The sequence below is a fragment of the Lissotriton vulgaris genome, chromosome 8 (assembly GCF_964263255.1).
Source record: "Lissotriton vulgaris chromosome 8, aLisVul1.2, whole genome shotgun sequence".
Lineage (NCBI taxonomy): Eukaryota > Metazoa > Chordata > Amphibia > Caudata > Salamandridae > Lissotriton > Lissotriton vulgaris.
In genome coordinates, this window is record NC_141696.1 from 451,561,293 (window position 1) to 451,584,071 (window position 22,779).

Here is a 22,779-nt window from a genome sequence, read left to right on the forward strand (position 1 = left end):
CTCACACTGTCAGTCAGACACACTCTCTTTCTCTTATTCTCAACGCTATGCTCCAAACAGATCAGGGATATTTCAATGTATCCAACGTGGTAATGACTCTAGATGAGCTTTTTTGTAGTGTGATAATTTGTCACCCCAATTGATCCAACCCCTGATTATGGTCTCAAGGTGCCCTGATATTCCACATGCCCAACAGCACCAAAACATTTAAAAAAATCGCCCTATACCCGGCAAATGCTAGCCAAACCCTGTGGGTTCTGTGAGGGCATTGTATATGAAGAATTTATGAATGACTTTCACGGAGAGTATAATGGTGGCTGTATGATTAATACGAAATTATTTCATTTTTTGTGTTGTCTTTTTAAGAAAACCTGATGTATTTGATGTTTTTAAGTGACTCCAAATTTCCCCAGTACAACGATTGGAAGTGTTGTGAGCCATGCATTTTTAATTAAAACATATGCATGAATATGAAAGGGAGGAATGTATTGTGGAAAGTCAGGAGAGCTGAACAAATTCCACTTTCCAAATATTCGAAGAAACCGTGCCAGTGGCGGGATACCATTGTGGAAAAGTCTTTCTAAATGTGCATTTTATCTGCTGATAATCTTTTTCTTATTGTTCCTTTGTGAGTAACCAGTTCCAGGGCACGGTTGAAAGATTGTGTATTTCAGTAAATCGTCTGAATCACTGCAAACATTCCTGCTCCAAAAGTGTTTGTGAAAAAGAAATATTGTGGCTAGATTGCAGAGTGATAATTCTAAGCATGTCGCAGGATGTTAACTTTTTCTGTACCCATTATTTTAAAATAACATTCCGACACTGCTGAAACACACAGCGATAGCATTGAATTCCATTTGTCCACAACGTCAATACTGCAGATGAAATGTTATTGGTAGACAGAGTTAATAATGAAAGATTACGCTGTCTAGTATTTTATTTTTATTCATCATAAGTATGAGTATTAGATTGACTTCTGACAAAATTGTTTTTCAAAACATTTTCATGTAAAAGAGTCATACTGTATACATTTTGAAAGGAAGGTGTTCCACGTAATTATTAAAATCCATTTTGTTTAAAATATTGTGCGCGAGCCACCACATCATTGGAATAGTCACGGCTGGTTGTGGCATTGTCCACTTGTGGGTAGTTTTTGATGTTTCCAGGTCCAGCATTATATGCAGCAATTCCCCCTACAATCAAAATTAAATAAAACACACAGAAGTAAACTTAATACATTTTCCGCAAGTTTGTTTAACAAACACAAAATATATTTTTTTATTATTTAAATAATGGACCCGTTATTGAGTTCAGGTTGCTCTGTTTCTTATCTAGGTCACACAGGTGGACAGCGACCTTTCCTCCAATGTTGCTGAGACAGTATTGACTAGCCACAGTTTATAGAGTAAAGTCCTGTACTTGATCCTGATCTAATTGTTTTCCTCAGAAGAAAGGGGCATGAACCATGTACTGCTTGGCCATGGTGGCATCCAGAGTGCGAGTGGGCATGCCATTGTCATACCTCTATTGAAAACCCAAAGCTGATCTCACACCTCTGGTCATCTTCCTCCCCATATCCTCTTGCCTTTCATTTCTAAACTCACCAAATCACGGTACATTTGCAACTGTACGCGTTTATTGAAGAGCATGGCCTACTAGATGCTGCCCAAGCAGGTCTGCATAAAGGGTTAAGGCCATTCTGGTCTTTTTTCTTCATCTTTCTGGTGCATTCAGACGTTCTCTCCATTCTCCTCAATCATGTCCGGAGATTGGGGTGAGAGAATGAGCAGTGGGATGTATAAGCTTTTTTTTGCTGATTGCACTCTTCAGCAAATTGCTGATTGCTCCATTCTTTAGAATCTACAACTACACAGATGACATGCGGCTACTCTTTACGATTAACAACTCATCTGAATCACAGTAACCTTTCAAAACACAATGCTATTCATTTGTGATTGGATGAACAGCAGTCATCTAAAGTTAAATTCTGAAAAAAACAAAGTGCCCGATTCACAAAAGTAATCTGAGACAAAATCCTAACTTTACAACTTTCGGTATTCAAAAAAAGGCATTTAGGAGTAGCAGAGTTAGGAATCCTATCTTTACTACTCCTAAATGCCTTTTGTGAATACCGAAAGTCATAAAGTTAGGATTTTGTCTCAGTTTGGAATAGTAAAGCTAGGAAACCTAACTTTACTACTCGTAAATACCTTTTGTGAATACCGAAAGTCGTCAAGTTAGGATTTTGTATCAGATTACCTTTGTGAATCGGTCCCACAATTGTCATAACCAGAAACAAGTATGATTTTTGGTTCCCTTGTTGGCCCCCAGCAATGAGCATTCCCCCACAGCCCAAGGAGTCAGTAAAAAGTCTCTGAGTCCTCATTGATGAGGATCTCTCTATCAAGCCCCAGCTAGGAGCGGTCACTTCTTCCTTTTTCTTACAAATCTGAAGACTCAGGAAATCAGTAAATTCCTTAACTTTGAGACCCTTGTCCAAGTAGTGATTGCCCTGGTCATCTCGGAGGTAGACTACTCAAACTCCCCCTACCCGGGCCTCTCAAAAGACCTTAAGCGCAGACTTCGCTTGGCCCAGAACCAGGCAGGCAGGTTAAATTTCCATCAACCCAGACACTGTCACATTACCCTTTTGATAAAAGACTTACTATAGAACAAAGGACTATCTTCAAGACAAGCTACAGCATTTTTAAATCCTTTCACAGAACAAGCCCAGCTTTCATATCAGCACAAATTCAAAAACACATTCCCAATCATAACTTAACATCCATCTACATGAACCTTCTCACAATTCCCAAATTTAAAAAGACGAATATGGGAGGTTCTAGATTTTCAGTTCTGGCCCCTCTCATCTGGAACCCCCTAACTCCTGTGATAAGAGCCACCCCTAGCTACCTGAGATTCTGGCAACTACTAAAAACATGGCTTTATGAGGTAGCATATGACTAAACACTGTGAGTAGTGCACAGTGCTTCTCTCACCCAAGCGCCAATAACCTGTCCCAGTGTACATGACCTCAACAAATACTAGTAACATAACATAACCTAGGAGAAAAGAGGGTGTGGCATTAAGAAAAAATTAGATTAATTCAATGGCTTGCTCGATCCTCTATGCATTTTCTCCTCACTCATTGCCATACCCTCAATGTGACAACAGGTGGCTTTCCACTGATTTGCATATGGCCATGTCTAAACTGGGGTGGCAGAGTGGGCTGAAGAACGGTGATGGATTAAACCCAGATCTGTGGACTGGGTGTGAGTGTTTGATTGGTTCAGATGCTCCGTCCATCACCACCTCCTTTTGTACCACTCACATTGAACGAGGCTGACAGGATCCAAATATGTGTTAGAGAGAAGAAATTCTCCCCCCGTCTCCAACACAGGTCACATGCTTTCAAATTAATGTTACGGCCCTGGTACATGACCCCAGTTCATCTGAGAGCAACATGTGATGCTTCCGACAGTTGTTGTAGGGGTCATCATTGACGGGGGACTTCTATCCATATGTGGTGGGCATGCTGAAAAATCCAGACATTTTGGGGCCAAGTTATGGAACTCATAAAGGGAATCACAAACATTGAGCTTCCTTGGTTGACACAAATAACTCTTTAAGGCCATATGGAGGTGGACGAATTTCACCCCCTATCTTGAGCTGAGGAAAATTGAATAGCCCCACTCTTACTAGGAGCCCGCCTAGTGATAGCCCAGAAATGGTGGAACTCTTCTTTACCAATGATATACTAGTGGTGAAGGTATGGACAACACATGCAACAGAGTGCCTCGCAGACACCCTGGTGGATACATTGCCCAAATTTGACAAGATATGGACCCCGTTTCACACCTACATCACAAGTGACGGGACCATACCACAGCTACCAGAACTGGTGTGATTAGCTGGGTTGAGGCATTAGAAACCATTACTCTACAAGAGTCAGACTAAAGAAAGGAATGTGTTCAGTTGTGATAATGACCTCCCACCGTTTGCTGGTCTATATGCCCTCCTGTGCATATAAGTATACGCCTGATGCGAAATAAGTGATAAAAATGTAACGGCAGTCGAAAATTGTTTAAAGTTGTTAAAAAAACAAGTTTCCCACAGTGATTAAAATACTATTTATCTAGGTGAGAGAAACTAAACGTTTTATCTTTAATGTGGATATTTCCTGAAATCAAAACCAGGTTTAGCTGCAGATTGTTATTAAAGTTTTGTGTATAATATCCTCAGCCTCTCTCCAAAAATACAAATATTATGGTTCAGTCAAACAGTCTTAAGAAAGCCTCAAGTATGAGTATAGGCCTGGAATGAATGTGTTAGAGGTTACAGAGTAAAGGAAGATCCTTGAAGGGAGAAAAGGGGACTGGAAAAGGAAGGCTGCAGGTATTTGAATTATGGTGAGAGAGTTCTTCAAAGATTAATATTGAGCACATACAGTTGATAGCTAAGCACAGACTGCTTCAATACCCCAAGCTCTGAGTACATCCAAAAAAACGACAGGTAAATACAGAACAGTACCTTTTATTGAAGTGCAGGCAGGGTTTGGATAGTTTGCGACTAGACGCTATAGCTGTATAACAGAAGTATACCGTAGTCATCGCCCATGGACAATCTAATCTGGGTTCCTTCACCAGATTGATGGAGTCCCTGACCCATCTTGAACCTTTTTTTTTTTTTTTTTTTTTTTTATTGAAGGTTCACAACTGCCAGATGTACATTAAGATCATAAATATACATATATAAATCAACGTAAAATATAGACATATATAAGTACCTTTGATAATATGATAAATACATTATGAGCAACATTACCCAGTATCAAAAAAGACAGGTATAAATAGCCGGGTAAGAACCAAACATGCAGAGAAATGTCCGAGGCATCTCTTAATATTATCAAGTCTAGAGGGTCGCGCATCTTGCCTTCCTCCAGTTAACCACTGGTGCCCATACACGTAAACCCATTTCTCTGGCTTTGATTCCTTTAAGGGCATAAAGTTCCGATTCAATGTTATGAATCCCTAGCAGCCGACACATCCACATTTGGAAAGTTGGAGGCTCCACATCCTTCCATGCAGCAGCGATTAATATCCTAAGAACAGCTGTCGAGATAAAAACCAACGCCTCTATCTCTATACTCAAACCTAGTTTTACATCACAGCCAAATATTAACAGTGTGGGGGATAGGTCAATTTTAACAGCTAGCAGCCCCTCTAAAAACTTTTCAATTTCATTTTTGATTGGTCCCAAGTTTAAACAATTACAAAACATATGTAATACGTCTGCTGGCCCCTTGCCACACCTAGGACAATTATGATCCATTCTCTTACCCCATTTGAACAGTTTAGCTGGTGTGTAATATAGATTGAAAAGAGTCTTGAAGTGCTGTGCTCTTAAATTTGATGATCTCAGAAACCTTTTGTCCATTACCAGTGCTCTATCGAGATCGATTTCCGGATCCTGCAGTTTGTGAGCCCAGCTCTCCTCAACCTTGATCAAATCGTCAGAAAGACTCTCCATAAGTAACCTGTACAAATCTTTGATTCTATGACCTCCACCTTTCAAATAATCCAATAGAGCACATTCATTAGATATATTCAAACCCGGTCTTTTTGATTTGATGGTATTAACCAGCTGCATATACTTAAATACTTGGACCCCTTGGAGTGAAAACCGTGTCCTAAGCAATTCTAGAGGCCTGCAGACATCTTTAATCATTACTTGGCCTAATGAATTAATCCCTTGTCTTTCCCAATGCTTCCATGGGCCGTCATCGCTTAAATGCGGAAATAAATCTGACTTCCATAATAGGGTGTGCTGATTATACTTTGGGATGTCCTGATCTTTGCAAATTGATGACCATATCCCCCAAATATCTCCGATAGTCTTATAACCAGAGGCTTTAAAGAAACGTTTGTCATGTTTCCTTGACAATATCCCATGTACTTCCCCCCCCAGTGCCAGGTGGTAAATAGTGGGGATAGCTCCCTGGCTGTATCTAGCATCATCTGGAAAGAGAAGCACGGACATCCCTGTAAGGAAACAAGCCCAATTATAATACCTAAGATTGGGGATTCCCAGCCCCCCCTTTTCTTGAGGAAGAGACATGAGCTTACTGGATCTCCTAACCTTTCCATATTGCCATACAAAATTCATAAATATCGACTCCATTTCCTTTATCAATAGATCTTCAATTTTGAAAGGGATAGACCTAAATTTATACAAAATTTTGGGAAAAATAGACATTTTAATAACATTTGCTCTTCCTATAACTGATAGATGAAGTTTGTCTATTCTCCTTAAATCCTGTTTAATTTTGATAAGTAATGGCTCAAAGTTATCTTTGATAATATCCTTTGGCTGGGCATTAATTGTAATTCCTAGATAGACAACTGAGTCCAGATATCTATTATCCGCTTTGTTTATATTACCGGTACATAATACCTGCGTCTTAGCTGCGTTAAGACGGTATCCAGATAGTCTCCCAAAATCAGAAGTGATTTTAACAATTTCATTCAGGGCACTATCAGGATCCGTGGTTAAAATAGCAATGTCATCCGCATAGGCGAGTACTTTGGTCTGAAATCCTTTGGTAACCACTGGCTTAATTTTGCTATCCATTAACAGATTTATTAGAGGATCTATATACAGAGCAAAAAGAATGGGAGAGCATGGGCACCCTTGTCGCGTGCCCCTTGAGATGTAGATCCTACCTGACTGCTCACCCATAAGATGGATCCTAGCCGTTGGGTTAACATACATAGCACCGATTGCCTGTAGGAATTTAGGGCCAAAACCTCTGTCTTTCATTACCCGCCACAAGAACCTCCACCTGACGCGGTCGAAAGCTTTTTCTGCATCTAGAAGGGTCATAGCAGCCCTCCCTCCTTCGCCCTCTTGTATATCAAATAATGTAATGACCCTCCTTATATGATCGGTCGTGCCTCTACCTGGAATAAAACCGTGCTGCCAGGGAGAAACCAGGGTCCCAATGATCTTGGCCAGCCGGGTCGCCATGATTTTAGCATATAGTTTGTTGTCACTGTTTATCAATGATATAGGTCTGTATGACCCAGGACTCTCTTTCGGTTTCCCCTTCTTATGGAAGACCACAATATTTGTTTCGGTCCAAGATTCCGGGATAACCCCGGTATTGATAACCCCGTTAAATAAATCCAATAATAAGGGCGTTATTACTTCCCTTAGACATTTGTATACTTCCAACGGAATGGCATCAGGTCCTGCCGCCTTACCTGATGCTAGATCCTGTAATGCCTCGGATAATTCATCCATAGTAATACTGCCTTCCAATTTTTCTCTTTGGTTAGCAGTGAGTTTGGTACCCATTTCTGGCCAGTTTATACCTGGATCATCATTTTCTGACTCTTCCTTATAAAGCTCTTGGTAAAATCTCTTGAAAACATCAAGGATTTCATCTGACTTTTTATAAGTTTGATCTCCTTCCTTTATTTCGGTTATGATGTTCTTTGAAGCAACCTGCCTTATCCGCAGAGCCAGAGCCTTACCGGCACTTTCCCCTGTTTCGTACATTCCAGATCTATATGAATGATATCCGGCTGCAGCTTTTTTTGCCAATTGTAGCTGGAGTTCAGCCTTGATACTATTCAGTCGCTCTAAGCTTAAATTACCCTGGCACCCCTGACTTACATCTTTCCTATGCTGTTCCTCTGCATCTGCCAATTTACCCAATAACCGTTCCCTCTCTATCTTGCCTTTCTTCCACATTCGCCCAACATAGCTAATTGTCTCCCCTCTCAGACCAGCTTTAAAACTATCCCAGACAATGTTACGGGGAGCACTATATCTGTTTGCATCGAAAAATGACTGACACCAAGTTTTCAAATGCGAGATATAATTTGTATCCATTAGAAGCTTCCTATCGAGAGTCCAAGGTCTACCTTTTTTCCCTTGTTGACTGACAGCAATTGTTAACACAAGGGGATTATGATCCGAGATTATCTTGGGCAACCTTACTATTTCCACATTTGGAAGATAGTTAGCTGTTATCATAAAATAGTCCAGTTTGGTATATTTGTTAAAAGGGTGTGAAAAATATGTAAACCCTGGATTATCTCGCTTTAAGCTTCCCCACACATCTATCAAGCCATGGGATTTAATAACAGAGGATAGCGCCTTATATACCCGTGGCTTCCGACCTGTATATACACAGCTATATGTAAAATCTGCTGAAATATTTAGATCTCCACAGATTATTACCGGGGCTGACCAATTTGTTAATTCTTGCTCTAAGAAATCCATTACTGCTGGATCATCATGGTTAGACCCGTATATTGTGCAGATTGTGAGACCGATATTCATTTCACATATAGCCCAGCGTCCAGATATATCTGACTTACACCTTTTAACCCCCCCCAATCCTGTCTTTCCAATAATTGCTACCCCTTTTATCATAGATGTTTGTGAAGAACATGATAAAATATCATATCCCCTAAAATTCAACCAGTGTTTATTTTTCCACGGCAGGTGAGTTTCTTGAAGGCAGAGAATATCGGCCCCTATTATCCTGATATACTCCTCCAACCTCCTTCTTTTTTTCCAGTTGTTGAGGCCACCTATGTTAAGGCTTACTACATTTAACTTAGACATAACCCTGCAGGAATCGTATCCATTGGTCTATCCGATCAATTATTCCCCTGAAAACTTTACATAAATAGAATACCACTAGCATTGGTGAGCTAACATTTTCGACAATATACATCTTAGCTATGAGAACCTTCTTTTTTTTTGCTTTCTCCCCCCCATGTCCCACCCTCCCACCCCGTGTCACGGCCCCCCCTGAACCCACCCCTGACCCTGACCCCCTCCCAAAAGGAGCGCGCAGACTGTGCGTGTGATGGATGCAGCGTGCAGTGCAGTGGGCTCTGAATTCAGAAATAAAAAAAGAATACATATAATTAGGAAACACCATTACCCTAAGATTTTACAAAACCCATAAAGTAGAATCCAACTGATTCCCCCCTTTTTTTTTTGCCATATTTGCCTATTTTGCCTATTTTTTTTTTTTTTAACAGCTTTAAACTGTTTTAACCCCTGAAAACATATATTGACATATAATGACACCACACAATCTCAAACTCAGACCTTTGAAATTTATGCTTAGCCCTTAGCCGCACACCTTACCACTGTTATACCACCCTGGAGCTAGTCTGATTAAGAAGTGCTGATTAATCATAAGCTCAATCTATACTGAGTTTAAAAAGTCCCGAGCTTTGATTTCTGATGGAAAATAAAGAGTCTTTCCCTGATGAATAACTTTAAGTTGAGCTGGATTGATGAGATACACCTGTATTTTTTTTCCTGAAATGGCTTGATTAACTGTCTTAATCTCCATCGCCGTTCCACCGTAGTATGGCAAAAATCCGGCCTCACGAAAAAAGATCCACCCTCAAAAGCCCTCTTAGAATCTGGTCTGGCTTTTTCTGCAATAGATTGGCGCAGCAAGAAATTTCCTATATATATCAGGATTGCTCTGGGCTTATCATCAGCTCTAGCATTCTGCCTCATCCTGAATGGTATTCGATGTGCTCTCTGGATTTCAGTAGTCCAGTTCCACCCTGCGACATCTGGGAATGCTTTCTCGAATATTTTAACAATAAATGCCTTGGCATCCTGTCCTTCGCAACCTTCCGGAATCCCTAAGACTCTAAGGTTGTTTCTTCTTAGTCTGTTTTCCAAATCTTCCAGCTTCCACTGGACGTCCTGTGCCTGTGTATCTAGGGATTCCACTTTTCTTGTTGCGGTTGCCACCTCCGCTTCAGTCGAGACGATTCTCTCTTCCAGATTTAAAACCCTATCTCCCATGTTCTCGCAAGCTTTTGAAAGCTTCCTGACCACCCCTTTCATTTTCCTCATGGTAGCCTGGGCCTTGAGGCTGTCGGATCTGGTCTCCTCGCGATGTGCTGTAATACCCTGATGGATCGATTCCATCATTAACATCATTGAGTTCATTGAGGGTTGTGTAGTGTCCTGTGATACTGGAAAGGGCACCTGACCCTGCAAGGGATCTGCCGCCTGGTTTAGGTTACCCTGTAGCAGAGTCGTAGGGGAATGGTCCCATGTTAGATCACCTTGACCTTTTTGAGAGTGCAATGTTTTGACTGTCTGTGGTGGATCCCCTTCTGGGTCGCTTTCTGATTCTAAATTGCTACCATCAATGTCCGAGCTATTGAGCTCCTCTTCCTCATCATCAGCTGACCAGTCGGCCTCCTCAGTCACTGAGAAGAAACACTCACTGGGGGTTTTCTCTTTCTCTTTTTCTTTCTCTTTCCCCCCATCCGTTTGGCCATTCCGGGTGACAGATTCTGCTCTCAGCTCTTGGTCTTGACCTGAGTTTTGGCCTAGAGTATGGCCCTCCATGGGGCCCTCCATGGGGCTAGCCGCTGCATTCTCTGCTAGTACACCAGCTGTATCACCTGTGCTCTGAGAGTGATGCTGGCCTAGGTCTGAATCCGCCTGACACACACTCACAATTATATCGGCAGTTTGAGAGGGAATTTCATGATTAAGCACAGGCTTGATTAAACAGTCCGTTTCCCCTACTGAGGATGCTGTTGCCATCTCAGTGACTGTGATAGAATCATTGACGAGCTCTTCCAACTCACAGGTCCCAGAACTTTCACCTCCAGGAGCCCTGTTATCAGCATCCGAGACCACTGTAGTCATGACAGCTGCATCTTGACCTGATTCTTGCTCCAACCCGATATTCCCATCAGTGGGTGGTGGAAGTGGTGTTAACCTGGCCACAGACGCCATCTCCATGTTTTTATTTTTCAATTTTTTCTTCTCTTTCTCTTTCTCCTTTCGATTCATGAGCTCCACTACGCTCACTGATGAACTGACCCATCTTGAACCAATGATTCACTTCACAGCATATTCCTGGTAATTTGCCATATTAGAAGAGGATGTGATTGAGAAGAGGTGCATTCAATGCTTTCTTTCCAAGCCAGCAAATGATTTGTTTAATTAGTGCCAAATAAAATCACCAGGCTCATGGAAACCGCATGCCGGTACACACGAATGGCACACAATGAGTGGTAACACACATCTTCAGGCTTCACACTCTACTGAGCTAAAGTAAGATGTAAGGGCGATCAAATGTGTCTGCAGCTCTTTCTTTGATTTTCAGGTTAGTTCTCCAGGTTGCAGTGGTTTCAGGTGGAAGGGTAAATTATTGCCTGTTAACTACAGGGATTGTGCAGATTAACGGAATGCAAGAATCTTCTTTTTAAGCTTCAGATTCCGGGGAGTAGCGAGGACAAGGATTTAAGTCTTAATTTTGCAGGGCTTTGTAGATTAAGTAACCAAAATACAGTAAACAAAATGTGAAGTAAATAGACGGTATCATTGAAGCAAAATCTTTTAGAAAATGAACAGGACTTTATTTATAACATCAAGTTATTGGTGAAGTTCTTTTTATATCACGTGTTCCATTTCTATCATTAGGGGTTGAAATGTGCTTATTAGTCATTAAAACCCATTAACATTATTAAAATATACAATTAACATCACAAATATATTAATAAAATAGAAAAAGAAAAGAGAAGGAAAAGACAATCAATCATCAGACACCTCAAGTCGACATCTTGAACCCAGGTCCCTTTACCCATATAGCCTCCATTATAATGAGACCAGGGTCCTTACTACTTTAAAAAAGATACTTTACTAAAATGCTTGATGTATTGGAAGTGACATCACACATCCTTTAAACTTAATGACTTTTCCAGAGAGTGATGTCACATGATCTTAACCCTGATGCTACCAAGATAATTGGCATTGCTGAAGTTCCATAGTAACTGTTTGATTATAACAACACAACACAGACACATTTCTGTGCTAGATACCACCTATATTGGGATGCCACTGTAATCTTTGAAAGTGGTGGGGCTTATTACTTGTCCTAATTTGTGACAACAAGTGAAGTGAGTGTGCCAGACCTCGTCTAGAAGGGCTCAATGGGTTTCTTTCGCAAGCACATTTAAAAACATACTTTGTCATATGGTGCATGTAAAGCACACTTTTCACACACATTTTCTAAAATGCCCCCAGCTCTGAAGGGGCTCTCATTAAATATTCAAGTCCTTTCACGGTTTGCAAATCCAATGAAACCTGACGCTCCTCAGGATTTGACCCCATTTTGTTTTCAAAATGTGCTCTTATTACCACTATATGAGACTACTTATCGCCATTATGCCAGGCCAGTTTTTTGTCATGGACTCCCCTTATATCCCATGGATGCCCTAATGTCAAATATCACATACGCTATGCCAGTGCCAGAACTTTGCCGCTGGTACCCCATATGCTAAGGCATACCTCTTCTATGCCACTACTAGTATTTTACCATAGGTGCTTATTATGCCAATAATAATTACTTCCAATATTTCATTACCAGTATTTTGTGACAGGTGCCTGTCATGCTAAGAATCACCTGCTTCATACCAGTGCTAGTATTTTGCCATGGGTGACTCTGTAAGGCAAAAATGACTTTCCGTATGCTATGGTCAAACATATAATTTGCAAGCATAATACTACATTTTTACTAATACTCATTTACATTCACTGACTTATACTCGTTCTTTTTCATTCTCATTAATTTACACTCACTTACCCTAATTTGTTCTCACTCACTTGCACTCACTCTTTCTTGCTCATACTCACTCATTCTTACTCAGACGCACTCCTACTTTCTTATTCACTCACTCTCTCCCAAACTCTCACTCCATTAATCCCACACACTCTCACTTATTCTCAGTTTGACACACTCATTCGCTGTAATTCATTCTAACTAGCTCACTCCCATTCACTCATAGTGCCGCTCACTCACTCTTTGCCACCTACTCACAACCACTTGCACTCTCACCTATTTTCACTCGCAATTACACTCATTCTGACTCACTCTAATACTCCCTCATTATCATTCATACACACATTCGCTTACTGTCACTCTTACTCACTCTGACTCTGTCATACTCCTTTACTGAGACTCAATCTCGCTCATTATCACTCACTACCTGTTACTGACTCTTACCAGCTCACTTTCACCTACACACACATGCTCAACCATACAGATATGTCCCTTCACACATATATGCTGGCTCACGCAAACTCTCACCCCCAAACATGCACATGACAAACATTGCTCTTCTTACCTACTCTGCCAGTAAAAGTCTAGTTCCAGCTTCTGGTACTCCATCTTTTATTACACTAGTAGTGAATAATAACTTATTCTTCACTTTTAGTGTAACTAATAAAGGGCCAGAGACAAAAGCTAAGGCGCCAACAACCCCCAAAAAAACTGTCCCAGTATTATTGCACTGATTTTGCAACCTCTGAGGCCAGGGGTTGCAAAAGCAGTGCCAGGGTTTGGAAAAGTCAAGCAAGGGGTCTCCAGTTCCACTCCTGTCGACCTCTAAATGATTTCCATTGCTATTTGTAGAGAGAAATGATGTTTATTCACCTATAGTTTAACTACAGCTAATGTAGGCCTGAACATCAACATGTGTTATTGTTAGTTGCCATCTTTGCTTTATCACATGTGAACACTTTATTTCTAGGCAAGCTGGAGTTCTAAGTATCGACTTTTCTTTTTCCTTCTTTCTTATGTGGAGAAATGTTATCTTTTGTTTGTGATTATCATAGAATGTTGTATTAATGAAAATCACATAAGTTTGAAGGGCGCAGAAAAAAGCTTGATTTGGGACAAACCTTGAGAACATATTGAGAATGTAATTGTTTCCTTTTCATCATTCATCATTTCTATCTTTATTTCAATCACAAAAGATTATAAAAGATATAGACCTTAGATTAAAAACATTCATGATTTGATACATATACATAAACATAAAACAGAAGTTAAAAAAGATAATTGCAATTGTCATCTTATTATACAGTTTCAAAAGTGCTAGTGTGGGGTGCTAATCCAACAGCTACATACTATGGAAAATCACATTTCTAGCCAATGGTGAAAGCCATTACGGATCATTCCGATTTGACCTGGTCTGTACAAAGAGTGATTATAAGGCCAGTACCAAGTCTATATCAGAGTTCTGGATGTAGCGAGTGCGCATATGCCACATAGCAGTTAAGAATTTAGCTATCGCAAACACAGTTGGTGGTGATAAGTCCGTCTTTAGTGTTCTGTAGGCTGGGATACATTGCCTGAAACCTAGGTTTTTAGGAAGAGGAAGAAGCCAATACTTTCTCGGCTTTTGATAAGCCTTACAAAATAATGCAATTTGTATTTCATTTTCTACCTGGGATGGACATGCGGGACATTGCTCAGCGGAGGGAGAGGGAGACCAAGTACTTGTAAATGCTCTGAGGGGAAGAGTGCCATGCCTCCACTGTAAAAACAATATCCTAGTATAAAGGCTGGGCAAATGCCCTCTAGGACCTGTTCAAGAAGGTAGGAGTCTTTGAATTGAATAAATGACCTAGTCAAGGACCCCAACCGCACGTTCTCTAGTGAAGTATTTAATTTTAGATCATAATATTCCTTGGATAAATGTTTGCGTGTAACCTTACTACAAGCATTTTCAGGGTCTAACCATAACTCTGGCCTTCCCAGGTTCTCACATGTAGTTTTTATATATTTTAACCATGGAGTTTTTGTTGCATTTGGAAAGCTTAAAATCTCCTTCAACTCCATCCTATATGTCAAGAGCTCTGGAGTTATCCAAAGTCTTTGCCAGAATGATAATAGTTTTAAACCCAATTCTTCCTCTATTGATCTAAGGAGAAAATTGAGTCTGAGGGGGAGGATCGGGGAGCTGGAAGGTAGAGCGGCCAGCTGCCTGATGAACTTATTTTCTGTGATCATCAGATTTAATACCGGTGTGTGCCCCCACAATTCTCCGCCATGTGTGACTGCCCCTCTCGCCTGCATTTTATATAGTTCAAGCACTGGGCCGAGGGTTTTGTTAAGTCGATCTATTAGATATCCTGGTGATACCACCTTGTTTCCTTTTGCTTTAACCTGATTGGATAGTCTTCTTGAGACCTGCGTGAAGGTGTATAAGTTGTTAACGTTTATGGGGTTTTAGTACAGGTGAGAGCAGAGCTGAGTAAGAGCTTTTTATTGTGCTCTTTCAGAGAGATTGACTGGCTTTTCCTTGGTCCTCCCTTATGAGACAATCAAATGGTGGGTCTGCTTCGTCAAATTTGATCTAATTTGATCTAATTTGATTGAACCATATTATACATTGCTGCTAAACTGATTTTGCCTTCTGTAAACTATTAACTTTTAATAAGCCTTTATAGTTTGATACTAAAATATTATCAGCTTTTTTTGTGGAGCCTAATGCGCTTTATATAATGTTAAAAAAAATGTTATTGACCAGGCTCAGGTGTGGAGTACTAACATCTTTATGGGATTAACACCGCTCCCAGTCCATCCGGGGATTCGGGAAGATCTTGCAAACCTTATGAAAGTATCCTAAAATGCATCGTTCTGGACCGTTGTGTCAAATAACGTCATCTTTTGGGTACTCATCTCTCTGAACTCTATCTGCCGGCATTATAGTAAAGAGAATCTGAACCTTGCACGATGAATGGGTAAGCAGAGGCTTTCATGATTCAGTTTTGTAAAATCTTAGGTATTTTGATGTGTGAGTAGCTTGGACTCATTTAAGATAGGTGCAATGCTGATATGACTGGTAGCACTGAGGTTCGAAAGTTTTGGCATTCACAATCCTTGGTACCAGATACAGGCTAATGCAACCAGAACTGTGTGTCGGGTCAGGGTGTGGGTGCTGCGAGGAGGTCTTAAGGCACACACAGAAGACATACAAAAGAACTCAGACAACAACAGATGTTAGTTCACAATATTGTGTCAGCAATCTAACATGCTGTGTAGTTTATTTCTCACAGGGCTGGCAGATGGAATCAATTTTTTTGTGATACAGCTTCTCTGTATACTTAGTTATCGCAGGGTGACCTCAACAATTAGGATACTGATAGATTCTGTTGGGAATGAAAAACCACTGCAAGTATCAATGCAATGGCCACAAGATCAGAAACGTGACTTGGACCGTGGTTTGGTCCAATGGCTTCATGAGCTGCAACAGATAAAGCTCTGATACCGAAGGTCCTCTAAACTAAATTCTGGGGTTGTCTTGTTTTCAGGCAATTGCAGCGGCAAGGACATCTGTGGAAGTACCCAGGCCTTCGAGGCCCACATCAATTGCATGGGGATCAAAGATGTAAAAACAAGTACTGAGAAACATGAGCCTTCACACTGGAGTCATACTGCCCAAAGAGGATTGCAGGGCATTTCTCCAGGCTTGGTAGTTTCCATCCTTCCAAACTATGTATGGCTACACACTGGGTTCCTCAACTTCGGCTCTGATCTCCAGGGGAGCTAGACAAAAGTTCTGCCTCTGGTCCCACATTTCCTGTTTGTGCAGGTGCACAGAGCCTTTGCAAGTACATGTGAACTTGTTATGCAAATAGGCCATCTTATGTGTACAATCTATTAGTAATGGGGCCCCCAGCACACTGACCATTCACATTCACAATTGCCCCCAAACATTTAGAGGGAGCCAATTGATTGAAAGTACTTTTCCTTCAGGTGTGGCATAGTCGCGTGGCAACCAGCACAATCAGATGCTTTTTCTGAGTGTTGGCTTCTTTGGTAGAATTAAGGGCACAGGATGTGTGGGGATACACACCAACTGCAATCTGAGGTCTCAATCAGGTGAACCTACACTGATTTACACAGGGAGAGCCATTATGCATTCTCCTCACTGGTGTGGAGATGCAAAGGCCTGAACCCCGCACTTTAAATAATCTGGCACCACCCACTAGGGGTGTTATGATCTAGTCATCTTAATAGCAGTCTCCCATGTGAATAGAAGTTAGATTTTTTCTTTGCCTTTATCGCCAAGCAGAGTGTAGCACTTTGTTCTGCTGCAACAGACAAAACAATAAAGAGCTCTGTCAAGGGTGTTGCAAAATGAATCTCCTGCAGAGGAAAACACATAGGGGCATATTATCAAGGGCAGTATTGCCACTTTCGCTGCACTTTTTGCAGCTAAAGTGGAGATATTTTTATCCCCCTATTAACAAGGCGGCGCAAACATGCATCAGCGCATGTTAGCAGCTGAATTTCTAACGCTACGCGTCTTAGCGATATACATCGCTAATCAGACGCAAAGTAGGCGTTCCTTACAATAACTCGAATGAATAACGTTTTGAACACAGCTTTGCTGTAGTATCAACGCTGACCCGGACCCGCAAAGCAAAGAGAAAGACACGCTAAGCCCCCATTATTGCATAATCCTAATTCCTGAATAAAACCTGATTTAGCATTAATGTCTATGGGACGTGATTTGTATTGTTAAGTACACACTCCCCTATTACCAAGCTTTTCATTAGCGCTGTGAAATCATCGCTGGATTTCACATGCTAATGATCATTGTCGCAGTCTATTGCTGGATTTCTTATCACCTTTGAGATAAGCGTTGATAATAACGCGCTAAGACAGCGATAGAAATAAACGTTGCTAAGCGCACTCTGCGATATTTGTCGCAGTTTGTTGATAATATTTCCCATAGAATTTGTCGGATTCAGAAAATGAGGATCAACATGCCACATGGATACTGTACTAGCAATCTTCAACCTCGTACCCATAATACCCTTAATACCCAAGGCCCTAATAAACCAGTTATCAACGTTACTGGTGATGCCTTGCCACAATTTTATATTTGCACAACTTTGCATTCATCTGAACCGCATGCATTTATTTATATATATATATATATATATATATATATATATATATATATATATATATATATATATATATATATATATATAGTGTGATTTTTATGTTAAAGTTGACTATAGTTAATGTAGGCCTCAGTTTGCGTAATTCACTCTAAAATTAAATGTTCTTTTAGCTGCTTTACAGTTTTTTCCCTTTCTCTCATTCCAGGAGCCAAATTTCAAGAGTATGATCTCATTAGACCTGTATTCTTATTGTCTCAGTGTATGTGTGAATGTTTATCGGTATGTGTTCCATGGTGAGCTAAAAATTGAAATGCTGTTCCTGTACATAGAAAATGCTGGCCATGATGTATCATGCTCTAAGGGATATCTCTTAAAGGTCATGCAGCAGAAACATCCGTTGTGCGATGGCTGGAAAGAGGACCGACACAGAGATATCATGGAATGTTTGATCCTGTTTGGTTCTCTTCATGGGATTATGCAATGATGAGTTAGTTGGATGCTGGTGCCCTTTCCACTGTCCTCCGAAGATATACTCCTTTGCTCCTGCTCAAAGATTTAGACTTCTGCCCAAATCCGTTCTCACTTACTTGACTGAATATATATTTGTTTCTGCCTTTTAGAGGCTTTACTCCCTGACACCTTCAGCTTGATGTATCCCCAACGTACCTGATTTCTTAGCTAAGCATAATAGGGAACTTCCCTTCATGAAAAGCTGTGCCTGCTTGATTTGCTTTCTGAAAACTGTGATGATACCTGTCAGCCTTATCCCAAACTTTTTGTCTGTTCCCCACCAATTAGTTTGCTGAAATTCATTTTGTTAGCCTTAGGACTCTTTACAACAGTTAACCAGTGCTAAAGTGCTTGTACTCACTTCACTAAACATGGCAATATTCACTTACACTTGACTGGCACATTTAATTTACTTATAAGTCCCTTGTAGAGTGCTATGCTATATATACTGGACCTGTAAATTAAATGCTATTAATGGACCTGCACCACTTATTGTGCCACCTACTTAAGTTGCCCCTTAAAACATGTCTCAGGCCTACTATTGCAGCCTGATGTAGTTTTAAACTACCAATTTGACTTAGCAATATAACCCCCTTGCCAAGACCTAAATTCCCCTTTATTGCATTTGTCACCCCTAAGGTAGGCAATAAGGGGCCCATATAGCAGGGTGTATTACAATTAAAAGGTTGGACATGTACTTTTACGTTTTGCTTGTCCTAGTAGTGTAAAACAACTACATTAATTTTTCCCTACTGTGAGACCTACCCATCCCTTGGATAACACTGGGTTGCTTTATTGCATTTAAAAAGTGCTTTCTTTTGATTGGGGGCAGATGAGCATTTCCTGTTTGGTATCTATGAAATTGGAATTAAAAATCCTCTTTAATGGTAAAGTTGGATTTTAAATTACAATTTGAAAATGCCACTTTTAAAAGTAGGAATTTCGTACTCTTAGCCCATTGGTGCCTGGAACCTACCCTGTGTCACATGACTAGGTGTAATTGGCAGTTAGCCTTTATGAATTCCTCCTAGGCAGTAACACAATAGAGGAGTTGGGTGTGCCTGAATGGGCCATGTGCTGCCAGGATGGAGGTGGAGCTGGGCACAGCCCCACTTGCAACTGAATAGGCTGTGTTCTGCCGTCACACAAAGGGTTTGTCACCCCCACATTTTCTTTACATCCACCTGGGAGCTAGGGCAGGAGAGTCAAGAGATTCTAAGTATTTCATTGTGAAACCTCTAGAAACTTCTTACGCATCAAAGAAGGCACCAGATATAAAAATATGGGTCTCAGACCCACACTTCAGTTCTCTTTCTGGACCTGTGGAAGGACTCTCAGAGGACTGCTTACTGCTGTGTCCTGATATGTACTCCACAAGACAGCTTTACCACACTTGGAAGGACTGCTTTGCTGCCTGGACTGCCATGATCCCTGAGGGGCCTGCCCTGCTGCCTGAGCTTTGCTTAGTCACCTTAACCCAGGACTACCAGGGTGACTCCAAGGGTCAGTTATCTGGCCTCCTCTTCACAGCTACAGGGATATAACAGGCTCCCACGATCTTGAATCCGCACCTGGACTCAGCCTGAGTGAGTCCTAATCCCCCAAGTGGTTCCCCTTCAGTCCTAGACCCATGGTGATGGTGCTAAATGTTCCCTGATAGCAAAAATACAAGCCTTTGGACATTTTTGGCTAAAAACTGCTCTGAGACCAAGGGAAGACTGGGACAGACCGGCTTGTCGATCTACCTTAGGTGCGTCGCGGGTCGGCCTGACTTCGTGGTAGCTCCCTACGTTCTTCTCTATAGCATCAAATCCTGTTCAACGATCCTTTGCCAAATGGGATGCTGGTCTCCTGGAACTTTCTTCTACTACAGATTCCTGCCCATATCCTGCTGAAGATTTTTGACTTCCATAAAAGTGGACACACTCTAAAGAAGGATTTTTAGTGGTCAGGGAAATTTCTAGGTGCTCTGCTTAATAGATGCAGAAGTCCGAAGGGATATGAGATCAGTATGGTGCAACTAGGCAAGGGGATAAGCCCTATAACCCCCCAATCGAGTGTGGGTAAAACCCTCACAATATGACATTTATCACTGACCTAGGCACACATAATAGTAAGTAAGCAGTATGTCGGTATAAACATGAACTACAATATCAAAGGCAACAGATGAGAAATTATCTTCTGAAGCGTCGAGAAATATTCTGTCCTTTAATTTTCATTTGAGAGCCTAAAGAAAACCAGCCGACACGTGTTTTGTCGCATGTGGAACAATACTCCGTGACTTCCTAACCGCGAAATTCATAACTCTGGTTCTACTGATAGGAGTTTTGGTTTTTTTTGTCAATAGTTTATTAACATTTACTCTCTTTTTCAAAATTGGTGAGGTATTTTTCTTGTTTTGAGTTTTTACTTTATTATTGTTGGTGTGCTGCATAAAAACCGTATACATTGCCTCTTCGTTAAAACTGACTGCTTTTTGTGTCAAGCTACTCAGGGTTAAGCTAAAGTTAATCTAGTGACTTCTTGTGGTTCACCCTGCCAGGGATTTACAGCTGTTGCTTGATCTGGGCCAACATCTGAGTCAATCATCACTCCAATTTCTCACAAAAACCTTAAGCATTTTGGGCCAGATGTACGACCATTTTATTTTGCGCCTCACAATTTGTGACTTGCGAGTCGCAAATTGTGAGGTGCATAATAAAATGTACAACAGTGTGTTTAACACTGTTTGCGATTTCCAATGGGTCGCAAATTGCGAGGCTCATTAACATTAATGAGCCTCTTGCAATTTGCGAGCCCATTGGGAATGAAAGGCCCTCCCAGGGATGGTGGCCTGCTGGGCTCAGCAGACCACCATGTCTGGGACTGCTTAGATATGAAGCAGTTTTTAAAAAAAAATGCAGCCGTTTTTCATAAAGGAAAACAGGATGTAATTTAAAAAAAATACATGTTTTTGTTTAATTTTTTAAGGGCAGGCAGGGGTCCCTGGGACAACTGCCTGCCCTTAAAACATATTTTCACTCGCATTGGCAAAGGGGAAGGGGTCCCTTCAGGAACCCTTCCCATTTGCGAATGTATCACCACCTACTTGAAGTAGGTGGTAATTGAGAATGTTCGGTTGCAAAACATTAGTACATAGTTTCGAAACTCAATATTTGGAAGGGAATGCCGCAAAACCTATTTAGTGAGTCGCAAATAAATCGTGACACGCTAAATAGGCTTTGTACATGGCCCATGATGATTTTCCATGCGCAAACGGGTTTGCAAACCTGTTTCCGCATGCAAAAACGGGTCATACCTCTGGCCCTTTGTCTTTGTATTTGCTATTTTGAATTGATTTGAATCATACTAATTTATATATTACTTTATTCACTACTGATTTTTGACAACATTAAATGATGTGTGTTTGCATCTTTGCTAATCTGCTACTAAACCTTCATGGTTTGCAAATCTACCACTCTCTGTTATCACCGTGGGGTCTAATTGCTAAACTATAATTGATGAATTGTTGATTTGTTGAGTCATGACTCAGTCTGGGACTAAAGGTTTATCCCCTGGAGTGCAGTTTGTACTTGTGTTTGCACTAACAATCTGCACCGCTTAAAATCCCATCCACCCTGCAATAGTACCCTTATAGTTCAAGGACCATAAATCAGTGGTCTCACAACTCACTTAGGTTCATTTTCAGAGGTAAGTGCAGACTTCACTGCTTAGGAAACACAATTTTCGAGAAAGTCGTCACCCCTAGAGTTCTGAGGGGGTTTAAGCATTGGGAGTGAGACTGAAGGCAATCAGTAGTAAATAACTCCAGGTGTGCTGATACAGACCTTTCAAGGTCTGATTCTCAGACCAGTGTGAAAACTTTTTCTTGATTGACTTGATCATGCTGATTAGAATCTCTGTACCCTGGGAAATATGTTCGCTACTGTTCCAAGCACCTCTGATCTCGTTGTTGCTTTTGCCAATCTAAAATACAAAGCAACATTGGTACTGCATTTCGGTATGACCAGTTCAAGCACACATTTGAGATACAATACTCGATGAGGATTATATATGGAACGCCATGCCTCAGCTGTGATGGTGAATGTGCTTACCTGCATCAAGCCAAAGGCATTTCCTCCATTACCCCATCCATTATTCAGTACAACACCGGCACGGGATTTGCGAGAAATGGTTGCAGCAATCACAGACGGATCCATGCACAAATTGCTGGCAACTGCCAAAATCTCTGTTTTGTATTTCTGCATGTTTTGGAGGTCATTAGCTGCCATCTGTTGGGATGCACGGACCCCTGCATTGAAGATTGTAAAGTAATAAAGATTATTGTTGTCATTGTTGTTTGATCATTGACATTCTTCTCAGTCAAATATACAGAGCCACAGGCACATGCATCAAAACAGGAACGATCAATACCCTTTGATAGAGGCTGCAATACCATTTGCTAACAGCATAACACAAATGTAGCTGTAGCATTGCCTGCTCCTTTTCCTTTGG

At 41.0% G+C, this 22,779-nt stretch overlaps 1 protein-coding gene across 1 annotated transcript; it reads right to left on the bottom strand.

Moving 5' to 3' along the window:
- Nucleotides 1–1,059: 1,059 nt before the first annotated feature.
- LOC147697168 (lysozyme G-like) lies at nucleotides 1,060–22,532 on the bottom strand. Its single transcript, XM_086933305.1, has 3 exons — nucleotides 22,380–22,532; nucleotides 22,113–22,251; nucleotides 1,060–1,193 (listed from the first exon to the last, which is right to left on the bottom strand). The coding sequence occupies exons 1-3, from the start codon at nucleotides 22,530–22,532 to the stop codon at nucleotides 1,060–1,062; spliced, it is 426 nt and encodes a 141-aa protein (XP_086789431.1).
- Nucleotides 22,533–22,779: the final 247 nt, after the last annotated feature.